General features: G+C 46.0%; 1 protein-coding gene across 1 annotated transcript in view; it reads right to left on the minus strand.

Moving 5' to 3' along the window:
- ZFYVE1 (zinc finger FYVE-type containing 1) overlaps positions 1 to 25,010 on the minus strand; it is a 72,594-nt gene extending 47,584 nt beyond the window's left edge. The window contains exon 1 of the mRNA XM_049770359.1: positions 24,051 to 25,010. Coding sequence (XP_049626316.1) covers positions 24,051 to 24,560 — 510 coding nt within the window. The 5' untranslated portion in view covers positions 24,561 to 25,010. The remainder of the gene's footprint in view (positions 1 to 24,050) is intronic.
- Between the last annotated feature and the right edge of the window lie 875 nt (positions 25,011 to 25,885).

Raw genomic sequence — 25,885 nt, forward strand, 5'->3', positions numbered from 1 at the left:
GGAGACCATGTGGGATGCCGGGAGTCAAACCACCGTCCTTCTGCATGCAAGGTAAATGCCCTACCTCCATGCTATCTCTCTGGCCCTCCTTTTTTTTTTGGCTTTTGGGTCACATCTGGCAGTGCTCAGGGGTTACATCCTGCTCTGTGCTCAGAAATGATCCTGGCAGGCATAGGGGACCATATGGGAGACCAGGATTTGAACCACTATCCATCCTGGATTGGCTGCATGCAAGGCAAATGCCCTACTGCTGTGCTATCTCTCCAGCTCTACCTTTTTTTTTCTTATAGGAACCAACCCAGATGTGCAGGGGGTCAGGAGAACACTCCAGGCAATAGCCAGGGGGCAGTGCAGGTCACACTGTGCAAAGCTGGGATCCAGTGATGGGGTATGGTTGGCACAAGCAGTGATGAGAGTGACCAGGACCACTCCAACAATGTCAGGTGACACCAGGGCTACACCCAGAAGTACAGAGATAAGGCAACATGAAGTGTCAGAGATTGAACTCAGAACCTTAAGCATACAAGGCACATTTTCCACTCCTTTATGCTATCTTCCCGGCCCTTCACTGCTTTGATTTTTTGGTCTCTGGTATATTTTGCTTTTCTTCATTTTTGGTCAAGTTCAAAGAAAGAAAAACAACCAAAAATACATATATACATACATACATACATACATACATACATACATACATACATACATACAGATCCCCCTCATTGATCAAAACTGGGACTACCATACCCAAAAGAATCTACAAAATTAAAGGGAGGGTCCCCAGAAAAACAAGAAGACAGAAACGAGAACTTGATTACCTCATCTAATCAACAGACATGCATCAGACATGTGTTTGGCATTGGCCTAAGAATCCCAGGCCAGCCCAAAAACAGAACTGAGGTCACGTTTTCCTCTTTCTGGGGACAGAAAAGGAGATGTGGAAGAAGAGGAAAGGCTTCCTTGACAACTCCAGAGCCACCTCAGAGAATAGAAAGAACTCTGTGGCCTAATTTCAAACAGGGTTTTACTAAACTATGTCAAACAGATTTGTCTATTTTGAAAGAGAAAATGACAAGGAGGTTCCATTCCAATAGGGAATCCCTGTTGCCAGAAAGTTCTCTTAAGTCTGTTTCCATGATTCAGCAAATTCAGAAATGTTCCTATCATTCTGTCCCATGGGTGTTCTGGTTTCATACAGAAACATTTGTTTTCCAACAGAATGCTTTCTTAAGACCCCTGTAGTCACAAGATTTGCCTCACAAACACTGAGCACGTTTGGTAAGGGCAAAGATCGATTTCTTCCACTCCAGTGTCCCCGGAGTTCCATGACTTGAGAGCTCAGGAATTCTCCTCCTGTCCCTTCTAACTTCCAGCACAGCTTCGACAGATGGCCCCACAGACACTGCCTGCAAGCTCTCCTACTCCAGCTGGAAAGGAGAACATTTCTATGCAGAGATGATCCACACAACAGATTCTTCCAAAAAAGAGTCATTTTTTTAGCTCCAAGATCAGCTTCTTTGATCTCACTCAATTCACACTCTTCAGCTTTCCATTTATATCTGAATAAAATGCTTCCCAAAGGCCAGGCTGACTTCTGAGGATAGATGGGAAATACTGAATCATCCTCAGAGCCCCTCACACCCTCAAGGGACCATCCAGGTGGAAGCCGCAGCGCCCCTATCCTATACATGGAGAGGGCCACAATTCAGGCTGCCATTAAGACAGACAAAAGTTGGGCCCGGAGAGATAGCACAGCGGCGTTTGCCTTGCAAGCAGCCGATCCAGGACCAAAGGTGGTTGGTTCGAATCCCGGTGTCCCATATGCTCCCCCGTGCCTGCCAGGAGCTATTTCTGAGCAGACAGCCAGGAGTAAACCCTGAGCAATGCCGGGTGTGGACCCCCCAAAAAAAACCAAAAAAAAAAAAAAAAAAAAAAAAGGACAGACAAAAGTTGGGGCTGGAGAGATAATACAGTGGGGAAGGATTTTGCCTTGCACACAGCTGACCGGAATTGATCACCGGCATCCCAAAAGGCCCCCAAGCACTGCCAGGAGTGCTAGAACAGGATTCCTGAACACAGAGTCAGGAGTAACCCCTGAGCATTGCAGTTGTGGCCCAAAAACAAACAAAAATTTTAAACAAAAAAATAAATCAAAGCCTTCCCTTTTGGGAATGGTTTAAAGACTTTACAGTAAAAGTGCCAGGTTATAGAGAAGACCAAGCATTACGTTTGAGTCTACCTCTATTTGGATCACTCCATGACCCCTTTACTTAGCCATTCTTTTTACAAGGTCTCTATTCTTTTTTCAAGGGGGAGGTGGTGGCAGAGGTTTTGGGGCCACGCCCAGCGTTACTCAAGGGTTATTCCTGGCTCCGCACTCAGAAATCACTCCTGGCAGGCTTGGGGGACCATATAGGAAAACAGGGATCAAATTCAGGTCTGTTATGGGTCAGCTGCGTGCAAAGCAAACAACCTATCGCTGTGCTATTGCTCTGGCTTCAAGGTCTGTATTCTTCTTCGCTTTGTTTTGTTTTTTGTTTTTGTTTTTGTTTGTTTGGTTTTTGGTTTTTTGTTGTTTTTTGTTTGTTTGTTTTTGGGTCACACCCAAAGATGCTCAGAGGTTACTCCTGGCTCTGTGCTCAGAAATCGCTCCTGGCAGGCTCAGGAGACCATATAGGATGCTGAGAATCAAACTGGGATTCGTCTGTGGTTGGCGCATGCACAGCAAAAGCCCTACTGATGTATTATCACTCTGGTCCCCAAAGTTTCTATTCTTAACCCAATATTTCTTTTTTTTTTTTTTTTTTTTTTTTTTGGTTTTTGGGTCACACCCGGCGGTGCTCAGGGATTACTCCTGGCTGTCTGCTCAGAAATAGCTCCTGGCAGGCATGGGGGACCATATGGGACACCGGGATTTGAACCAACCACCTTTGGTCCTGGATAGGCTGCTTGCAAGGCAAATGCCGCTGTGCTATCTCTCCGGGCCCAACCCAATATTTCTTGTTAAAAGTTGTCCATCCTTGGGGCCGGAGATAGCATGCCTTTCATGTAAGAGGTCATCGGTTCAAATCCCGGTGTCCCATATGGTCCCCCGTGCCTGCCAGGAGCAATTTCTGAGCCTGGAGCCAGGAATAACCCCTGAGCACTGCCGGGTGTGACCCAAAAACCACACACACACACACACAAGAAAAAAAAGTTGTCCATTCTTGCCAATTCCAAACTTCCCAAGCAAAATCTAATCTGTGCTATCAGGGGGGTTGTTGTTCACCACTATAGCTTAAGCACACGATCTGACACGTAGCAGAAAACAATATATGTTCACTTAAAAAAAAAGGCACAGAATGTCTAGATATGATAGTCATTGCAGAGGAAAATGTGGTATGTTATTGCAAACTGCCTCTATCACTCAGATTTTAGAACCTTACAGTATTTTACTTCCGTAGGCCTCAGTTTTCTCACATGTAAAATGAGGTAATGCAGTCTTCTTCACAGGGTTGCCTGAATAATAAATGAGAGTACGCACATCAAGCCATTAAGCATAGTGCAATAGTAACTGCCACAAACTGTTGACTGATGGTATTGCTAGAACTACCCGCTAGGCCAGTCATCTGCACCACCTCAGAATTCCATTCCATTATGACCCAGAGGTTCCCACTCTTACTTAATGTATGACCCTTTTTATTTAACAGAAAATAAAAATTAGGGGCCAAGGAGAGCACAGCGGTAGGGCATTTGCCTTGCGTGCGTCTGACCCAGAACTAACCTGGGTTCGTTTCCTGGCATCCCATTTGGTCCCCTGAGCCTGCCAGGAGTGCTCAGAGCCAGGAGTAACCCCTGAGCATCGCTGGGTGTGACCCCCCCCCAAAAAATAGAAAAGAAATGAAAAGAAAAATCATCAGTACACCCCTGGACTGTGATCCTTTTTGAGAGCTTGTCTGGAGATACTAATTAGGGAAGAGCTTGGCTACTTGGATATCTTCGACCTTAGACCAGTTCTCTCTATTTGGAGAAGGCCAATAGATCATCCTCTTCAAGCGACTATGCAACTTTTAGAGGGATACATATAGAGCAATGGAGGAGGAAAGGCACACACACACCCAGCTAGCCACTCAGATCAGCTGAATCAACCCTGGCAATCAATGGTGTGACAGATCCCACAACCAGATCATCCTCATATCCTGAAAGTATCTCCCAAAATGCATCTAAGGTTCTGATGACCTCTCCACACCCTGGACTGTTCTAGAACCTTCCAGGTGGCAGTATGACTCACTTTGAGAATCACTGAATTACATCAATTAAAAATCCAAATTAAAAAAAATATATTGGGAGGGGCCAGAGAGATACCATAGAGGTGAGGTGTTTGCCTTTGCATGCAGAAGGACGGTGATTCAAATCCCAGCATCCCATATGGTCCCCGAGCCTGCCAGGAGTGATTTCTGAGCCTAGAACCAGGAGTAACCCCTGAGCGCTGCTGGGTGTGACCCAAAAACAACCACAACAAAAAATAATTGGGGCAGGGGGGTAAAGTAACACTACAGCAGGTAGGGCCTGTGCCTTGCACATGGCCGGCCCAGGTTTGATCCCCTTCATCCCACCTGGTTCCCTGAGCCTGCCAGGAGCGATTTCTGAGCGTAGATCCAGGAGTAACCCGAGTGCTGCCGGGTATGACCCAAACCCCCCACCCCCAAAAAAAAGTCCTCTTTATTTTTTCTCTCTCTTTTTTTTTTGTTTTGTTTTGTTTTGTTTTTGTCTGTGGGCAATACCTGGTGGCACTCAGGGGTTACTCCTGGCTCTGTACTCAGAAATCGCTCCTGGCAGACTTGGGGACTATAAGGGAATGCTGAGGATCAAACTCCGGTTGGCCCTATGCAATGCAAGCACCTTACCCACTGCGTTATCCCTCTGGCTGCATTCTATTTATGTTTTTCTGTTTTGTTTTTGAGGGGATGAGGTCTCCCAAGCTGTGTTCAGGCAGTCCAGGGGCCCCACCAGTGATTCAGTACAAGTCTTGAGGATGCAATGCTGCTCGGATTGGGCAGTTGTGGAGATACTCAGGACTCTCCAGTGTTGGGGTGAAGGTGGGGGATTCAGGGCCACATCTGGTAATGCTCAGGAGCCTCTAGAGCTGTACTTGGCAATTTTTGGGGGGGGTCACACCCGGCAGCACTCGGGTTACTCCTGGCTCTATGCTCAGAAATCACTCCTGGCAGGCTCACCAGGGGGACCATGTGGGATGCCGGGACTCGAACCAATGACCTTCTGCATGAAAGGCAAACGCCTTACCTCCATGCTATCTCTCCGGCCCCACTTGGCAATTTTTATTTGTTTTTGTTTTTGTTTTTGGGCCACACCCGGCAGTGCTCAGGGGTTACTCCTGGCTGTCTGCTCAGAAATAGCTCCTGGCAGGCACGGGGGACCATATGGGACACCGGGATTCGAACCAACCACCTTTGGTCCTGGATCGGCTGCTTGCAAGGCAAACGCCGCTGTGCTATCTCTCCGGGCCCACTTGGCAATTTTTAGAGGGACCATGTGATGTCAAGAAATAAATTCATGTTGGGGGCTTACAAGGCATGTGCCCTAACCACTATACTATCTCCCAGTGGGGCTAAGGAAAAGCCCTGAGCCGATGCAGATGTCCCCAAGCACCACCAGTATCCCCCCCTTAAATACATGTTAAATCTATGTTAAAAATCACAATTTTTAGGGCCGGGCGGTGGCGCTGGAGGTAAGGTGCCTGCCTTGCCTGCGCTAGCCTAGGACGGACCGCGGTTCAATCCCCCGGCTCCCATATGGTCCCCCAAGAAGCCAGGAGCAACTTCTGAGCGCATAGCCAGGAGTAACCCCTGAGCGTCACAGGGTGTGGCCCAAAAACCAAAAAAAAAAAAAAAAATCACAATTTTTAAAAATCCCAAAAATAAATCGGCATCCGAATGGACTATATGTTCTAAAGACAACATTCAAACAATTGAAATACGTAGCATATAAAGTGCCCACCAATAAGTGCCCATATGGACAAATTGTTCATATGGGTCTACCCATACATCAGCATGAAAAGAGAAAGGAGCTGAGCCCAGCAACCACGGGCACACCCTCAAAAACACGGCCAAGAAGCCAGGTACTAAACAGCCCTGCCTGGTTCTATTTATATGAAATCCAAGGCAAGTCTAAACTATAATGACAGGGAGCAGATGAGCAATTGCTGGGTGCTGACTTCCTGAAGGCACATGGGAGATTTCTGGGGGCGGAAATGTTCTATATCTTGACTGTAGTGGTTACACAGGCGTGTGTGTTTGTTAAAACGCAGCATTTTTCAGTTAAAATATGTACAATACTATAAGATAGTTATACTATAATAGAGTATAGTTTTGGTTTTTTTGTGGGTATTTTTGTTTGTTTATTTAGGGGTTAAAGCCAGGAGTGTTCAAAAATCACTCCTGTCAGACTTAGGACAATATGTGCTGCAGGGGATAGAACGTGGGTTGATCACACGCGAGGCAAAAGCCTCATTCGTCTAGCTGTGATCCTATAACTCTAGTCCCCAAAGATGAAATATGATAGTGGCCCAGGTTCACACCACATATGGTTGTCCCAAGCAATGCTAGGAGTGAACCATGAGCCCAGAGTCATGAGTAATTCCTGAGCACTGCTAGGTAAAGCCCACTTACCTCCCCTCCCCAAAAGATCTAGCAAACTCTATTATCTGTTTTAAATTTTTTTTAAACTTTATTGATTGACTAATTAGTTTTTGGGTCACAACCAGCAATGCCCAGGGGTTACTCCTGGCTCTGCACTTGGAAATCAACTCTGGGGGACCGGAGAGATAGCACAGCAGTGGGGAGTTTGCTTTAGACGCAAAAGGATGGTGGTTCGAATCCTGGCACCCCATATGATTCCCCAAACTTGCCAGGAGCAATTTCTGAGCAAAGAGCCAGGAGTAACCCCTGAGTGCTGCCAGGTGTGACTCAAAAAGAAAAGAAAAGAAAAGAAAAGAAAAGAAAAGAAAAGAAAAGAAAAGAAAAGAAAAGAAAAGAAAAGAAAAGAAAAGAAAAGAAAAGAAAAGAAAGAGGGAGGGAGGGAGGGAGGGAGGGAGGGAGGGAGGGAGGGAAGGAGGGAGGAAGGGAGGGAGGGAGGGAGGGAAGAAGGAAAGAAGGAAGGAAGGAAGGAAGGAAGGGAGGGAGGGAGGGAGGGAGGGAAGGAGGGAGGGAGGGAGGGAGAGAGAGAGAGAAAGAAAGAAAGAGAGAAAGAAAGAGAGAGAGAAAGAAAGAGAGAAAGAAAGAAAGAAAGAAAGAAAGAAAGAAAGAAAGAAAGAAAGAAAGAAAGAAAGAAAGAAAGAAAGAAAGAAAGAAAGAAAGAAAGAAAGAAAGAAAGAAAGAAAGAAAGAAAGAAAGAAAGAAAGAAAGAAAGAAAGAGAGAAAGAGAGAAAGAGAAAGAAAGAAAATAAATCAGGGCCCGGAGAGATAGCACAGCGGTGTTTGCCTTGCAAGCAGCCAATCCAGAACCAAAGGTGGTTGGTTCGATTCCCGGTGTCCCATATGGTCCCCCGTGCCTGCCAGGAGCTATTTCTGATCAGACAGCCAGGAGTAACCCCTGAGCACCGCCAGGTGTGGCCCAAAAACCAAAAAAAAAAAAAAAAAAAGAAAATAAATCAGGGCCCGGAGAGATAGCACAGCGGCGTTTGCCTTGCAAGCAACCGATCTAGGACCAAAGGTGGTTGGTTCGAATCCCGGTGTCCCATATGGTCCCCGTGCGTGCCAGGAGCTATTTCTGAGCAGACAGCCAGGAGTAACCCCTGAGCACTGCCGGGTGTGACCCAAAAACCAAAAAAAAAAAAAAAAAAGAAATCAACTCTGGCAGGCTGCGATCATATGGAAATCGAACCAGGTCCCTCCCAGGTCAGGTGCATGAAAGGCAAACGCCCTACCACTATCTCTCCTCCCCACAAGCTCTATTATCAATGGTAATGAAAGGAGATTAATGTCATGTAAATTCCCAAACAGTACAGGACCCTGAAGTTATTCATGCTTAATTCCAAAGAACACTTTTTTCAGCACCAGAAAGATAGCACAGCAGTAGGGCACTTGCCTTGCAAGCAGCCGACCCAGGACCAACGGTGGTTGGAATCCCAGCATCCCATATGGTCCCCCCGAGCCTGCCAGGAGCGATTTCTGAGCACAGAGCCAGAAGTAACCCCTGAGCACTGCCGGGTGTGGCCCAAAAACCAAAAAAAAAAAAAAAAAAAAAAAGGACACTTTTTTTCCCCTGGCAAAGACAGATCTAACTTTTTTGTTGTTGGGAGGAAACCTGGTCGTGCTGGGACAATGCAGTGCTGGGGACTGATCCCAGGGTCTCACAAATACTCTACCACTGACTCATCTTCAGTCCTGTCTTAGATTTTTAGCTGAGAAAGGGAAGAGAGCAAAGTGCAAAAGAGAAATGGAAGGAGAGTGGGAGGGGAAAAGAACACCAAAAAGAGGAAGAAGCAGGTGGTGGAAGAAAGACAGTAAAAGCAGGATACCTGAGGGCCAGAAAGCCCAGATCAAAGTCAATGAGGGTCAGGGATGTGTATGGTTCAGCAGTAGAGCCCCTGGCTCAAATGGATGAGGCCCTGGGTTCTGTGCCAGGCATCAGAGAGAGAAGGAAAGAGAGGGTTGACTGAAACATAGGGCACAAACAACTCAACTGTGTGTGCTGTTCACCTACTGAGTATAAAGCTAAATCTAAGGCCCTGGGGACTAGAAAGATTGTACAGAAAGAATTTTTTAGGGGGCGGTAGGGGCCCACACCCAGCAGTGCTCAGGGGTCACTCCTGGCTCTTCGCTCAGAAATCACTCCTGGCAAGCTCAGGAAACCATATGGGATGAGAAGGTCAGCCACATGCATGGCAAACGCCCTACCCACTGTGCTATTACTCTGGCCCCCCAAAAAGAATTTGTTCCCTAAACAGCTTCTCCTCAAAAGCAAGCATAAAGGAAAGGCAGGATTTCCTGGCAACAGCTGACAATCCCTTTCCAAACTGGTTAACCCTCTGATTTTTTTTTTTTTTTTTTTTTTTTTTGGTTTTTGGGCCACACCCAGTGACGCTCAGGGGTTACTCCTGGCTATGCGCTCAGAAGTCGCTCCTGGCTTGGGGGACCATATGGGACGCCGGGGGATCGAACCGCGGTCCGTCTCCTAGGCTAGCGCAGGTAAGGCAGGCACCTTACCTCGAGCGCCACCGCCCGGCCCCTTTCATCTTAACAATACTGTTTAGGGGATAGGATGTTTGCCTTTCATGTGGTTGACCTTGCATAGAATATGGTTCCCCAAACACTGCCAGAAGTGGTTATGAGTGCAGAACCAAGAGTAAGCCCTGAGCATCAGGTGAGGCCCCAAAACCAATGCAGGCTAAATCAGCAGGAAAAAAACTGATGGAAAAGTCCATGGAATAAGGGGCCGGAGAGATAGCATGGAAGTAGGGCATTTGCCTTGCATGCACAAGGATAGTGGTTTGAATCCCAGCATCCCATATGGTCTCAAGAGCCTGCCAGAAGCGATTTCTGAGCATGAAGCCAGAAGTAAACTCTTGAGCGCTGCCGGGTGTGACCCAAAAATAAATAAATAAATAAATAAATAAATAAATAAATAAATAAATAAATAAATAAATAAATAATGATTTTTTTTTAAAAGTCCATGGAATAACCAGAAAGTCTAGGACAGACAAACTGCTCACGTCAGCTTAAGAAGACCACATTCTAGCATCCTGAGTCCAACTCTCTGTGGAAGGCAGCAGTCACTGAGTCTCCAGTAGAAGAAAATGTGGATGGGGGAGGAAAGTCCAGAAAGTAGAATCCTCCTTCAGCAGGCCAGAGGTCAGGTGCTTATATATGGCTGGCATACATATTTTTCTGGCCAAGAACTCCAGCCAATGCCAAACCAGAGGAGCGGAGCCTCTTAATTGCTGACAAAAAGCTTTTAAAAAAGGGGAACAAAATACCTCTAAAGGCCGTGTTTTTCAAAGTAGGTAATAACATCACCACCAGCACTGAGGATGGTGTGTTTGTTTGTTTAACAAGGCAGAATTTTAGGGACCTCTCAGTGATTTTCTTTTTCTAGGAATGCCATGGTATGCCAGGTAAGCCCAAGAACCTCTGCTCCAAGGTAACATCACCCTTCCCTACAGTGCTGGGGGGAAGGGACTACTCCTGTCAGTGCTAAGGAACTGTCAAGGCATTGCTCAGACACCTCGCAGTGCTGGAGATTGACCTGGCACCCTGAGAACACAGGCATGAGAGGTACAAATTCAGCCTTATCTCTTCTCTAGCCTTTGTATGAAACTTTTATATCCTTCCTTTGCTTTCATGGTCTCACTCTTTAGTTTTCCTCTGATTCATCCCCAATTAAATGTACTGAATATCTCTCTGTTCTAACTAAGCTCAGATAGAAATGGTCTCACAGCCATCAGGAGTAATACCTGAGCATAGATCTAGAAGTAACCCCTGAGTATCACCTGTGTGTCTCAAAAACAAAAATGCGTAAAACGAAAAAGGGACCTAAGAGATAGAACAGTACGCAAGGCTCTTCTTTTCTTTTCCTTTTTTTTTTTTTTTTTTGGTTTTTGGGTCACACCCGGTGGTGCTCAGGGGTTACTCCTGGCTGTCTGCTCAGAAATAGCTCCTGGCAGGCACGGGGGACCATGTGGGACACCGGGATTCGAACCAACCACCTTTGGTCCTGTATTGGCTGCTTGCAAGGGAAACACTGCTGTGCTATCTCTCGGGCCCAGCTCTTCTTTTCTTGTCTTTTCCTTTTTATTTATTTATTTATTTATTTATTTATTTATTTATTTATTTAGGTTTTGGAGCCACACCTGGCAGCACTCAGGGGTTACTCCTGGCTTGGCACTCAGAAATTACTGCTGGCAGGCTCTGGGGACCATAAGGGAAGCCAGGGATTGAACCCGGGTCAACTACATGCAAAGCAAATGCCCTTCCCGCTGTGCTATCACTCCAGCCCCTCACCTGACACATTTTTTTTTTTTTTTTTGGTTTTTGGGCCACACCCTGTGACGCTCAGGGGTTACTCCTGGCTATGCGCTCAGAAGTTGCTCCTGGCTTCTTGGGGGACCATATGGGACGCCGGGGGATCGAACCGCGGTCCGTCCTAGGCTAGCGCAGGCAAGGTAGGCACCTTACCTCCAGCGCCACCGCCCGGCCCCACCTGACACATTTTCAATCCCCAGCATCCCATATGGTCCCCCAAGTACCTCTAGGAGTAATTTCTGAGAAGAACCAAAAGTAACCTCTGAGCATTGCCAGCACTCCCCTACCAAAAGAAGGCAAGATTCCCTCAATCCAGTATCAGAAGTCCTTTTGGTACTACATTATGTCCAAGATAAACCAAAACATCTAAAGCCAGTTTAGTAATCTGCCTTTTCTAATAGCCCTGGTTTCAAAAGCCAAATGTTTGCCCAATTCCTAAAAAAAATCAATCACTTCAAGGAAGTGACAGATCGGGAGAAAAAACAAACAACAACAACAATATGACACAAACTGGAGTTAACTCAAAATAGTTAAGGACAGGTTCCCTGAAAGGCTGACTCACTGTGGTTTTGGTGGTTTCCATGGGTCAAATTTTAAACTGCCCTGTGCAGTTAGTTTAAACTGCCTGAGACAAAATAGACTCCCAGGTTTAATGACAGGAGCAGGTTAAAAACTCAGGAGACAAGCAGAAGCTGAATGTACATAATGGGGATTCTCATCTTTCTGCCTGTCTGAGTCATGCTCAATATTGTCTTTTCCAGTAATCCCATACAGTGCCCTCCCCTCACCCCCTAACTACTGCCACAAAACAAAAGGGGCTTTGACTTGGTTCCTATGAGGCTCCCTCATATTAGTAGGGGGAGGAGGCTGAGCTGTGCACCCAATTACTCATTATTTTGACCTACAGCTTCTAAAAAGAGCTGTTATTTGTTTTTGTTTGTTTCTTTTTGGTTTTGTTTGGGACACACCCACGGTGCTTGGGGGCTCGGTGCTGGGGGGTCATTTTCAACAATGAAGGGGACCAAGCAGAGCTGGGGCTCTTCTTGCAAAGTTGGAGCTCCAGCCCTTTCAGTGATCTCCCCACTCCCTTTGGTTACCTTTAATATGTGGCACTTAAGACTCAAAAGAAAACCTACCAATGACCAGAACTTGCAAGAGGTTAATCAAACCACAGCAGCAAAATTAATCCTTACCATAAAACCATGTAGTTTTCAAAACCATCTGAATGGAAAAACCACCTAGAACACCCAGATCCCCTTAGCTCAACACCTAAAGGGCAGAATAACTCCTGAGGGGTTTTCACTAGACCGACTCAAACAAAGAGGCTGGAAGAAGCCAGACTCGGGGAGGTCCCCTGAACCAGAAAGCTGAGTTCAGAACCAGGAATCAATTAATCCAAGGCAGAAGCACAGAAATCCGAGGCAGAAGAAGCTAGGCTGGTCCAGCATAGTTCCCTGTCGTCAAGGATTCCCACTGTATAAAAACATCCTCTGCTATTTTTCCATTCTTGAATTTCACTAGAATAATATCTCTTTTAGCCAATTAGGACAGGGGAAAAAGAAAAGCCACGTCCTAGTATTTTGAGTCACACTATTCTGGGACTGTCAACAAACAAAGCAGCCAAGCAACTGACAGGTCCTCTTAAAGGCACACACTCCAGCTCCAACTTGGTGAACCCATTAGGAGTGCAAAAGGCGAGATAGATGCCTGGTGCTTAAAGCAGCAGCCTGGTTTGCCCACCTCAAATGGCAGGGCAGGGCTCCAAGCTGCCTGGGTGAGCCAACAAAGCCACCTCACAGAGAGGTGGGATATCTGTATATATCTCAACTACAGGGCCAACAATATGTGTAAGGATGAAATTCAAACTTAAAAAATGTGCCTGCCAGGGCCAGAGCAATATCACGCGGCCGACCCTGGTTTGATCTCCAGCATCCCATATAGTTCCTGAGCACTGCCAGGAGCACAGAGTCAGGAGTAACTCCTGAGCACCGCTGGGTGGGCTCCCACCCCAAAAAAAAAAAAAAAAAAAAAAAAAAAACCAACAAAATAGTGTCTGTCAGGGCAGCAACTTGGGTGGAGATGGAAGGGAGTCTGGGGACAGTGGCAAAGGGAGATCAACACTGTTTGATGATGGAACATTGTCCACCTGAAACTCAACTATGAGTAACTAGATTGTAGTGCTTTGGTATTTGATTTTAAAATAATAATTTAGGGGCCGGAGAGATAGCATGGAGGTAAGGCGTTTGCCTCTCATGCAGGAGGTCATCGGTTCTGTGGTGTACCCTAAGACCCACCTATTTCTGGGAGGGGTCTGAACCGGATAGTAGGTGTAACTTTACCTGCAAGCCCCTCCCATTCCTGGGAGGGGTTTGGAAAAAGGTAGATAAGGCTGGGACCAAGGGAATTCGCGCTTTTTGGCCCTTTTTGCCCTTTTTGCCGTTTCTCTCTTGGCCCGGCTTGGCTTCCTGGCTTTTGGATCTTTGGGCCGCATGGAGCCCAAAGGGAAGATGGCTAACAGGAGATAAGATGCAGGGCTAGCAAAATATAGCTGTGCTTGAAAGGTTGACATAGGCCACACACCTGTGGTGGCTAGGGCATGAATAAAGATGATTCTTCCTGAAGCCTGCGTGTGAGTGAGTCTTGATTACGCCAACTACCTGGGCCTGGAACTTGCCAGCTGGATGGGGGATGAAGCCACGTGGCTGGGGCCTAAGCACAAAGGCCTCCATCCACCGCCATCCAGCCCCATCGTTAATTAATTAATTCAACAGGTTCGAATCCCGGCGTCCCATATATGGTCCTCCCGTGCCTGCCAGGAGCAATTTCTGAGCCTGGAGCCAGGAATAACCCCTGAGCACTGCCGGGTGTGACCCAAAAACCACAAAAAAAAAATAAAATAAGGGGCCGGGCGGTGGCGCTCGAGGTAAGGTGCCTGCCTTACCTGCGCTAGCCTAGGAGACGGACCGCGGTTCGATCCCCCGGCGTCCCATATGGTCCCCCAAGCCAGGAGCGACTTCTGAGCGCATAGTCAGGAGTAACCCCTGAGCGTCACCGGGTGTGGCCCAAAAACCAAAAAAAAAATAAAATAAAATAAAATAAAATAAAATAAAATAAAATAAAATAAAATAATAATTTAGGGGCCAGAGCAATAGCACAGTGGGTAAGGCATTTATTTGCCTTTCGTGTGGCTGATCTATGACAGACCCAAATTATGTTCTTACGGACTCATCACCCTTTTTCTAACTTGTACTCTGATAAACTATGAAGATGTCTGAATCCCTCACAAAATCTAATGGACTGGAAAACACAATCATCTTCCTTCATTAAAAAAGAATGGGAGGGGCCCGGAGAGATAGCCCAGTGGCATTTGCCTTGCAAGCAATCAATCCAGGACCAAAGGTGGTTGGTTCGAATCTCGGTGTCCCATATGGTGCCCCGTGCCTGCCAGGAGCTATTTCTGAGCAGACAGCCAGGAGTAACCCCTGAGCAATGCCGGATGTGGCCCCAAAACAAAAACAAAACAAAAAAAAAGAACGGGAGGGCGGAGAGATGGCATGGAGGTAAGGCGTTTGCCTTTCATGCAGAAGGTCATTGGTTCAAATCCCAGCATCTAATATGGTTCCCCGAGCCTGCCAGGAGCAATTTCTGAGCATGGAGCCAGGAGTAAACCCTGAGTGCTGACAGGTGTGACCCCCTGGTCACAGGGATAGTACAGGAATTAAGGGGCTTCCTGGCATGTGACTGAACTCAGTTCTATGCCAGGACACTACCAGGAGTTGTGACCCTTAGCACACAGAGGCCCTCTGGACCACTTGAGACAGACTAACTGCTCCTCGCTCAAAGCAAGAAAAGACAAAAAAGCACAATGTCTAATTGTTATAACTTTATTCTTCTAACCTTTGAGTTATTTTCTAAGAATATTATCTCTAACATCAGAAGATTAGGAATGACTTATCAATACAGATCATTGCATAAGTCCTTCAATTTATCCAAGAGCAATTCTATGGAAGCCTAGAAAAATCAATGAATACAAGGGCCAGAGCAGTGGTGCAAGCGGTAGGGTGTTTGCCTTGCACGCACTGAGGAGGGACCATGGTTCGATCCCCAGCATCCAATATGGTTCCCCCAAGCCAGGAGTAACCACTGAGCGTCATAGGGTGTGGCCCAAAAACCAAAAATAAAAGAAAAAGAAAAAAAGAAAAATCAACAAATACAATAAAAAAAAGTCTAACATTTCACTAGGAAAATTATTAAATATGCCCAAAAAAGCACTACTGGTTTCAGCTTGATTATTTCTGAGAGCAAATAGAACTGAAAAGAGGAAGGGAAGAAAAATTTGCATATTCCTCAGATGTTTTTTGTCCCTGTTATATTTTCCACATCACTGGATTCCAAATCTCCAAAGGCTGGAGGTGACTCAAAAGGACTGGAGCACATGCTCCACAAGATGGAGTCCCCAGGTTCAAGTCCCCATACCACATAGTCCCCAACCATCCCAGAAACATGTCCCGCAGGAGCAACCCCCAAACACCAAGCAAGAGAAACCTACCAGCATGCAGTATGTGACACAAAAACACAAACAAAAAAAATCTCACCTATTAGACTTGGCCTCCAATATTGGCTCAACTCAATCTCAATGACTTTTTGAACCATATTATTCATTGGGGAGAAATGCTCAGGGGTTACTCCTGGCTATGTGCTCAGAAATTGCTCCTGGCTTGGGGGACCATATGGATGCTGGGGGATCAAACTGCGGTCCATCCTAGGTTAGCAAGGCAAGGCGGACGCCTTACCGCTTGCGCCACCACTCCAGCCCCTATTTCTAAGACATTTAATAGCACCCAGTTTTAGCTCACTTGCCACAAGAGCTCATTCTTCCTGCCCTCTACCCCCCATGGTGACAACCAAAGATGTACCCAAACATTGCCAAATAGCCCTGGAGCTGAGCAACACTCCTGGCTAAGAGCCACTGTTAGATAATGCGAAATGAGATTCAGTCCACTCTCTTTATTGTATAAATTAAGTTCTTACAGACTTAATTCTATCCATTTGAGTCGATAAAATCTGAACTATCAGGCAGGTTTCATTTGCACAAGCCAAATGCTGAGTGAGAATTCACCATTGAATTCCCTCATTTGTCACCCTTAGAGCGGATGCAGTGGATCAGCATTCCTGTTTTACAACTCAGCTTCAAGCTCATCCATGTCTTTCCAACCATTCATGTCACCTAAGTCACCTCTCATCTCATCTTCAGGACATCCTGACTCCTAGAAACCATTACAATCTCATCTTCATACTAAAGTCAAACGTCAGCTATTTAAAAACTCGATAGATAGAATATAAAAAATGTGGAAACCCACACTTAGAAAGAAAATAAAATATTTAATTAAACCACCATGAGGGGGCCGGAGAGCGCGGTCGTAGGGCGTTTGCCTTACAAGGGGCCAACCCAGGACCAATGGTGGTTCGAATCGATAAGGTGTGACCCGAAAACAAAACAAAACAAAACAAAAAAAAAAAACATGGAGAGGTACACAGTTACAAAGTTGTTCATGACAGAGTTTGTCATACAATGTCCAACACCAGTACACAATCTTCGCCAGTACGCATTTGCCACCACCAATGTCCCCATTTTCCTTCAGCACTTCCTGCTGCCCTCTACCCTGTCTGCCTCTAGGGCTGACATTTCTCTGTATGTGTCTCATCTCTCTCTTTTAGGTACCGCCACTCTTTTTTTTTTTTTTTTTTTTTTTTTTGTGGTTTTTGGGTCACACCCGGCAGTGCTCAGGGATTATTCCTGGCTCCATGCTCAGAAATTGCTCCTGGCAGGCACGGGAGACCATATGGGACGCCGGGATTCGAACCGATGACCTTCTGCATGAAAGGCAAATGCCTTACCTCCATGCTATCTCTCCGGCCCGGTACCGCCACTCTTAATTTTTTTTTTTTTTTTTCGTTTTTGGGCCACACCCGGCGGCACTAGGTTACTCCAGGCTCTGTGCTCAGAAATCACTCCTAGCAGGCTCAGGGGACCATATGGGATTCTGGGATTCGAACCACTGACCTTCTGCAAGTAAGGCAAACACCTTACCTCCATACTATCTCTCCGGCGCCCATTTTTTAAATAAACTTTTTAAGTGAATCACCTTGAGATAGTTACAAAGTTGTTCCTGATTGAGTTTCAGTCATACAATGCCCTCCCTACTCACTACCTGCCTGTAATAGCAGACATTTTTCTCCTCATACTTATTTTTATGGCACACATAATCAATACCTGCTTACCTCTGCTTCTTTATTCCTTCCCTTTTACTTCTTCCATCAGTTCACTACACCATACCTACGCTTTACTTCTTTTCTTCTATTCTGCAAATGTACCATCCCACCTTCATTTTTCCCCTTCCAGTCCCCTGTCTGGAAGCCTATTTATGTCCCTCAAATAATTTTAATTTCCAGGTCTTTGCTTAAGAGTCAGATACATTAGCCTAAGGAATTAGTTCAATGAGCTGAAGCACAGGCTTTGCATGTAAGAGGCACAAATTTATTTTTTTTATTTTTTATTTTTTGGATTTTGGGTCACACCCGGCAGCGCTCAGGGGTTACTCCTGGCTCTATGCTCAGAAATCGCTCCTGGCAGGTTCAGGGGACCATATGAGATGCCGGAAGACCTTCTGCATGAAAGGCAAACACCTTAGCTCCATGTTATCTCTCCGGCTCCAAGGCACAGATTTAACCTCTGGTGCTGCTTGGTCCCCTGAGCTCTGAGCCTGGAATGATCTCTGAGCAATGCTAGGTATGACTCAAAAACCAAAGAGCCACCCACTTTTTGGCCTGGGTTGAGTGATAGAATACCTACTTTTGTGGGAGGTTTATATTTCAATCCCCAGGACAGTAGAGCTAACAGAAAAGTCACACATAGGGGCAGGAGAGATAGCATGGAGGTAAGGCATTTGTCTTTCATGCAGAAGGTCATTGGTTTGAATCCCAGCATCCCATATGGTCCCCCAAGCCTGCCAGAAATGATTTCTGAGCATGGAGCCAGGAGTAACCACTGAGCGCTGCCGGGTGTGACCCAAAAACCAGAAAAAGAAAGAAAAAGAAAAGTCACACATATATACAAAAGAATCCTTTCCTGCGAATACTTCTAAGTCACTCTTCCTTGTGCTGGAAAGACAAATACATAGGAAGGATGCTTGCCTTGCATGCAAGTTATCTGGGTTGGATTCTCTGAGAACTACTGTGTGTGTACTCCTACCCCCCCCCCAATAAAAAGGCAAGTCACTCTTCTTCATAATTTTATTTTGTTTTGGGGGCTACATTCAGTGATGCTCAGGGTTTCCTCCAGGCTCTGAGCTCAGGAATCACTCCTGGCAGAATTTGGAGGACCATATATGTGGTCCAGTGGTTCAAACCTGGGTGCAATCCAGATTGGCTATGTACAAGGCAAATGCCCTACTTGCCATACAAAACAACAAAAAAAAGGAGACAAAGAGAGGGAAACTCTCTTGAACCAGACACATAATCAGACATGGAATCCATCGGTGACATGAAGAGGAACTTCCTTGTCTCTAGGACCATGAGCAATAAGCTTCTGCTGCTCATAAGCCACCTATCTACAGTTTCCCAGTTATAGTAGCAAATTAATGTTTCTGTTTGCTTTTGGGGCCACATGCAGAGAGTGCTCAGGGTGAGGAGGGAAACTTGTCACTGTACGTCCTTTGATCATTTTAGGGTTGAGGCTCTACCCAGCTTTGATCCGGACTTCCTCCTAGCAGTGCTTGGACATGCCTGGGTCACAAGCAAGTCAGCCCCTAAGCTAAAATATTCTCTTTGACCCTCAGGGGTTTCTAGTTTATTTGTTTTGTGTGGGGCCACACCCAGCACTATTCAGGACTTACTTCTGTTACTCCGGACAGACTCAGGAGACTATCAAGGTGCTGGTTATCAAACCCAGGTCAATTGCATGCAACTCAAGCATCCTACCTGCTGTACTATCTCTCCAGCACCTCGTTTTTGTTTTTACTATGTATGTATATAATAATCATTTTATGTTTGTTTTAGAACAATACCCAGTGATGCTCAGAGCTTACTCCTGGCTCTGTGCTCAAGAACCACTCCTGGCAAGACCATACATGGTACTGAGGATATAACCCAGGTTGGCTGCTTGCAAGACAAGAGCCTTACCTACTATACTACCACTTCAGTACTTGATATCCATTTAAAAAAAAAAAAAGATGATGTGGGGCTGGAGTGGTGGCATAGCTATAGGGTATTTGCCTTGCACGCAGCTGACCTAGGATGGACCTGGATTCGATCCCCGGCGTCTCATATGCTCCCCCAACCCAGGAGCGATTTTTGAGCTCATAGCCAGGAGTAACCCCTAAGCATCACCGGGTGTGTACCAAAAACCACAAAAAAAGAAAAGATGAGGGACCCTAGGATATCTGAGTGGTAAAGCACCTGCTTTGAAATGATAAGGTCCAGGGGCCTGGAGAGATAGCACAGCGGCGTTTGCCTTGCAAGCAGCCGATCCAGGACCAAAGGTGGTTGGTTCGAATCCCGGTGTCCCATATGGTCCCCCGTGCCTGCCAGGAGCTATTTCTGAGCAGACAGCCAGGAGTAACCCCTGAGCACCGCCGGGTGTGGCCCAAAAACCAAAAAAAAAAAAAAAAAAAAAAGAAATGATAAGGTCTGGGGGTTTGAGCAATAGCACAGCAGGTACAGTGTTTGCCTTGCATGCCGCTGACCCAAGTTTGATCCCCAGCATCCCATTTGGTCCCCCAACCTTGCCAGGAGTGATTTCTGAGTGCAGGGCCAGGAATAACCCAAGTGCTACTGGGTATGATCCAAAAACCAAAAAAGAAAAGGAAAGAAAAAAAAGTATGAGGTCAGAAAAGCAGAGTTAGTAAGTCCTTTAGCACAGTCCCACCATGCAGTATTTGGGGTCCCCACCACCACAAAGTGTGCAATTTCTTAGCATACTACAACCAATAGTGAGTAAGCGCACAACTAAATGAGTACTAGTGAGTATGCACCACAACTAAATGAATATCAAGATCTTATCAAGTGACCCCTGACAAGAACCAAGAACCAAAGCCCAAATCAAGGGAGCACCAGTATGTGACCCTGGACCCCACAGAAACAATAAAAGAAAGGAAAGAGGGGAAGTTACATAAATACAAATTGAAACTAGGTTCTTCCACCAATTAATCAACAAGCATTTATGCACAGGAAACATGGTTCTGCAACCCAGGAAGTTACAACCTAGCCAAATGTATAATTCATTTGTTTCAGGCAATCATCTTTCTAATTGCCCTGAACACGAGATACTTTTCCTCAACCCCTCTATGAAAATAATGTAGCACCTAAAAACAATTTGATGTCCAAGACAGAAAGAAAGCGCAAAGGAGTGGTATAAGTCTAGTATAAAGAAGCTCTGAATTGGATTCTGGGGTTCACATGATTCCCAGGCACTGAGAGCATCCCATATGCCTACGCACCCTACAAAGCAGCACTAGGGCAAGTATCAGCTGGATGGGACCCCAACAAGCACCTTGAGTCTGCTTAGGAGACCTCAACCATGCCCCCATCAAATGAACTCTACGTCATTACTCTCAACATTACTTGTGATGAAACACTTAACATGGGGCCAGAGAGACAGTACAGGAATTTGGCTTTGCCCCGCATTGTGGCTGATCCCAGTTCAATTCCTAAATATTGCCAGATGTGACCTTGAACACAGACTCAAGGTTAGGGCACCAGGTGTGGCCTCAAAACGAAAGAGGTAATTAAAGCTATTATTCACAGAGCCAAAGAGATAGCTAACTGGGAGATGAATCATGTTTTGCATGTACCACAATAGACCCCAGGCACCTCTCAGGTTAAAGCACTACTAGCACAGAACCAGGAACAGACACCCAGGACCACAAGTAGTGATAAAACAAAATAAACAACAACAACAACAACAAAAAACAGCTGTTCCACGGTCAAGGGGATAGTTCAAATGATAGAACACATGCCAAGAAGGTACAGAAGGGCCCTGAATTCAGTCCTTAGCACTGCAGTCCGCCTCAAAAAAATAAAATCCCCCTATGCTGAGAAGTGATCAATATTTTGTTTTGGTTTGGTTAGTTTTGGTTTTCTAGAGTGCTCAAGAGTTACTCCTAGCTCTGAGCTCAGAAATCGCTTCTGCCAGGCACAGGGGACCATATAGGATGCCAGGAATTGAACTGGGATCCATCCATGGTTGGACACATGCAAGGCAAATGCCATACCACTGTGCTATCGCTTCAGCCCTGATCAATAAGTAATCTTTACCAACAACCTAATTACATTTTACAAGGTGCAATAAAAATTCACCAGAGTGGGGCCGGAGAGATAGCATGGAGGTAAGATGTTTGCCTTTCATGCAGAAGGACGATGGCTCGAATCCTGGCATCCCATATGGTCCCCTGAGCCTGCCAGGAGCTATTTCTGAGCATGGAGCCAAAAGTAACCCCTGAGCACTGCCAGGTGTGACCAAAAAAAATTCACCAGAGAGATAATACAAAGAATAAGGTGCGGGGCCGGGCGGTGGCGCTAAAGGTAAGGTGCCTGCCTTGCCTGCGCTAGCCTAGGACGGACCATGGTTCGATCCCCCGGTGTCCCATATGGTCCCCCAAGCCAGGAGCGACTTCTGAGCGCATAGCCAGGAGTAACCCCTGAGCGTCACCGGGTGTGGCCCAAAAACCAAAAAAAAAAAAAAAAAAAAAAGAATAAGGTGCTTGCCTTGTATACACTAACCTGATTTCAAGTCCTGGTACCCTATAAAGTTTCTTGAGTACAGAAAAGGTTCCCTGAGTTTCAGAAAACCAGTTTTCGGGTGCTACTACTCAGAAAAGGGAGCTGATTTCTGATTGCAAAGATAGGAATAAGCCCTGAATACAGACTTGATAGCTAAAAAAAAATTTTTTTGTTTTGTTTTTGGGCCACACCTGGTGACACTCAGGGGTTACTCCTGGCTATGTGCTCAGAAATAGCTCTTGGCTTGGGGAACCATATGGGACACCGGGGGATCACACCGCAGTCCATCCTAGGTTAGCACATGCAAAGCAGTCGCTTTACCGCTTGCACCATCGCTCCAGCCCCTAAAAGTATCTTGACTATCCCTCATTATATTTTCCTAATTCAACAACAAAACACAGGTATCACTGCTGTTATATTCACATATATACAAATGTTCTCTTTAGTACCAGCACAATAGCCATTAGGGTTACTAATCTATCCTAAGTCTTCTTCTTTGGTCTTTACAAAACTAACAACAATCTCGAGTATGACTGACACTAAAGCAAACTGGTAAAAAAAAAAAAAAAAAAAAAAAGATAATAATAATAATAATCCAGTCAGAATCATCCATATCCAAGTGATCCATGTTGAAAGTATTGACTCCGCACTGTCACCCAATTCGAGCATAACCCACAGAAGGCTTTGCTCCAAACAAGGAAGGGAGGGTGGGGATCTGGGTCACTTGTCCATCTGCAGTTCCACTCAGCCAATAAAGTCTGTGGCAGCCCAGTATTAGCCAACAATGGAAGCACGTAGGAATTATGATGCAATTCACTTCCATAACTCATCCAAGGAGAAAAAAAGACAGATAAGAGTTAGTGGGCAGTTGGGCGTTCTTCAAAGAGATAACTGACATGGGCATTTCTCCAATCTGGGGACTTGAAGAGTTATTGCTTCTGAAAAGTTCTGAGTCAAGAAACCACAAATACTCCACGCTACTAACGAAAACAACAGGCTGGAAGTGGACACTATGTGCTGGGCTGTGTCATAAGTTGTTTCCATTACTAATTTCTTTCAGTCCTCTCAACTGTAGCAATGAAGGAGGAAAAGTTTAGGATAGTTTAAGTACTTGGCCACTGAGGGGGAAAGTCAGAAGGTGAATTCAAGCAGTCTTAACTCGAAAGTGTGAAAATCTAAATGTTCTATTACCTTTCCTCAATCATTTTCACTGGCCTGGACCGACCAGATGTCTATGCACAAAATAAGAAGCCATCTGGAAAGAATACTATCCTTATCAAAAGCCACTTTTTTTTTTTTTTTTTTTTTGGTTTTTGGGTCACACCTGGCAGTGCTCAGGGGTTATTCCTGGCTCCAGGCTCAGAAATTGCTCCTGGCAGGCACAGGGGACCATATGGGGCGCCGGGATTCGAACCGATGACCTCCTGCATGAAAGGCAAACGCCTTACCTCCATGCTATCTCTCCGGCCCCAAAAGCCACTTTTTAGAGCCATGCCTCTCTAAGCAGAAATAGCAGGTTTATGACTTGGTGTTTAGCATTCACAGGGGACCCAATGTCAGCATGCATGGGTAAACATGGACATGGACACATACACACATACACACACACACACACAGAGTCCCACATCACTCACATTCATAGCCAACTTACCAAATTGCTCCAAGAAAACTGATCTAAGCTACTTCTTTCTAATAAAAATCCTAATATAATAGCTACCACCCAGTCTGCACTCAACGAACTTTACTAATACCATGTCACTTCATCCTCACAACACCCCAACTCTTGTTGAGATCTGATCCCGAACTTCCAATGAGAAAACTAAGGTTTAGAAGCTTAAAGGAATTCAGACCAACATCACCTGGAAGACAGGTAAGCAATTAACTCTTGACTCTGTACAACTGAAACTTTGGGGGGCTAGAAATGGGGGATTGTTTCCTTTCTAATGATTAAATGTCAACTTCTCATGCATGGCCTCTATTTCTTTACTTTTCTTTTTTAACTTTATTGATTGATTGATTGGTTTCTGAGCCACACCCCACAGCACTCGGGTTACTCCTAGCTCTGCATGCAGAAATCGCCCCTGGCAGGCTGGGGAATCATATGGGATGCCAGGAATCGAACCAGGTCCCACCCAGGTCGGCCCCATGCAAGGCAAACACCCTACCACTGTGCTCTCTCTCTGGTTCCTCTTTGCTTTTAGTGCTACTTTCCGATTCCCCACAGTGTGGCCCATAACGTAACACCCACAGGCTTACTTGAATCTCTTCGTTTTCATCTACGAGGAGGAAACTCACGACCTTCTCAGTCATCCTCCTCCTCCTGGTCTCCTCATCCATCTCGTCATCGTCCAGTAATTCCTGGGTCTTGGCCTGGTATGCAGTAATGGGGTGTCTCCTTTTATTACCCCCAGAGTGAGTCCTCTTCTGACACTCGAGGCACAGGTTGATTTTACACGTCTGGCACCTCACTGCCGCCCTCTGCCTAACACTCGGAGAGTGCCCATTGGGGCCCTTGCATGGGTCACAGTACGGGACGTGGCCAGGTTTGAGTCTTATCCGCTCGTGGTTGCGCAGCCGTTCTTGCCGATGGAGCTCTTCCTCGCAGCGGAGACACTGCAGGCTGCAGCACTCGTCACACTCGAAGATTGCCTCATCTGTCCCGCTGCAGGCGTAGCTCTCCTGGCACATCAGTCCCGGGTTGAGACCCTTCTCGGCTGGGGTAGTGTGGGCACTCATCCTCAGACTGGCAAGCAAGTCACCCACCATAAAACAGTCACTGCGCCTTCCCCCAGCGTGACAAGCAAGGCCTTGAGTCCGAAGATAGCACACAACTTCCACAGGGTGCTGAACACTTGAGAAGGGAAGAGAACTCTGGGGTGTCCAGTGTAGAAATCACACTCTCACGAATGCTTGTAGTTTTAATATTCCGCCTCCAAGATACTTGGATCTGCAGCAATGTTGATTTGGCTTGATGGGTTCATCCTCAGTAAAGTGCAATTTGGTCGGCAAGAGTTTCTGGGAAAGGTTTCTTATGGCTAACAAAGAGGTCTGCTTGAGTTCACAGAACTGGTCTCCTTGATGGGAGACTTCAAGTCACTGGCTTTGGTAAGGAAAAGTGGGGTCAAGAATATTGCAATATAACCAACTTCATCAAGACTGGTGAGAGATACCTAAAATAAGAAAGGAAAAGGGTTTCACTTAAAAAAAAAAAACAAACCAGGGCCAGAGCAGTGGCGCAAGCGGTAGGGCGTCTGCCTTGCACAAACTAGCCTAGGACAGACTGCGGTTCGATCCCTTAGTGTCCCATATGGTCCACCAAGCCAGGAGCAATTTCTGAGTGCATACCCAGGAGTAAACCCTGAGCGCCACCAGGGGTGGCCCAAAAACAAACAAACAAACAAAAACAAAACAAACAAACAAAACAGAAGCACATCTTTTTTTTTTTTTTTTTTTTTTTTTTTTTGGTTTTTGGGCCACACCCGTTTGACGCTCAGGGGTTACTCCTGGCTATGTGCTCAGAAATCGCCCCTGGCTTGGGGGGACCATATGGGACACCGGGGGATCGAACCGCGGTCCTTCCTTGGCTAGCGCTTGCAAGGCAGACACCTTACCTCCAGCGCCACCTACCCGGCCCCTGAAGCACATCTTTAAAGAAAAGTTTGTGCTTAAATATGAAGACTCCACTCTTTTTTTTTTTTTTTTGTGTTTTGGGCCACACCCGTTAGATGCTCAGGGGTTACTCCTGGCTACGCGCTCAGAAATTGCCCCTGGCTTGGGGGGACCATATGGGACACCGGGGGATCGAACCGTGGTCCTTTCCTTGGCTAGCGCTTGTAAGGCAGACACCTTACCTCTAGCGCCACCTCGCCGGCCCCAAGACTCCACTCTTGAGACAAATCTCACTCTTGCTTGCAGTACTTCGACTGGCACAATCCAACTAGATGATTCTTAAAATGCACAGCTTTAAGCTCCTCCTTCGGAAAACTAACACCTCTCGCTCCAAAGCATTTACAGATATTTTGTAAACTTATTTCCCAAAGTTTCTGCTGAGTTCAAATATTACATAGACTCAAAATCCTTAAGCAAGTAAT

Source organism: Suncus etruscus, chromosome 3, assembly GCF_024139225.1.
Source record: "Suncus etruscus isolate mSunEtr1 chromosome 3, mSunEtr1.pri.cur, whole genome shotgun sequence".
Taxonomy (NCBI): domain Eukaryota; kingdom Metazoa; phylum Chordata; class Mammalia; order Eulipotyphla; family Soricidae; genus Suncus; species Suncus etruscus.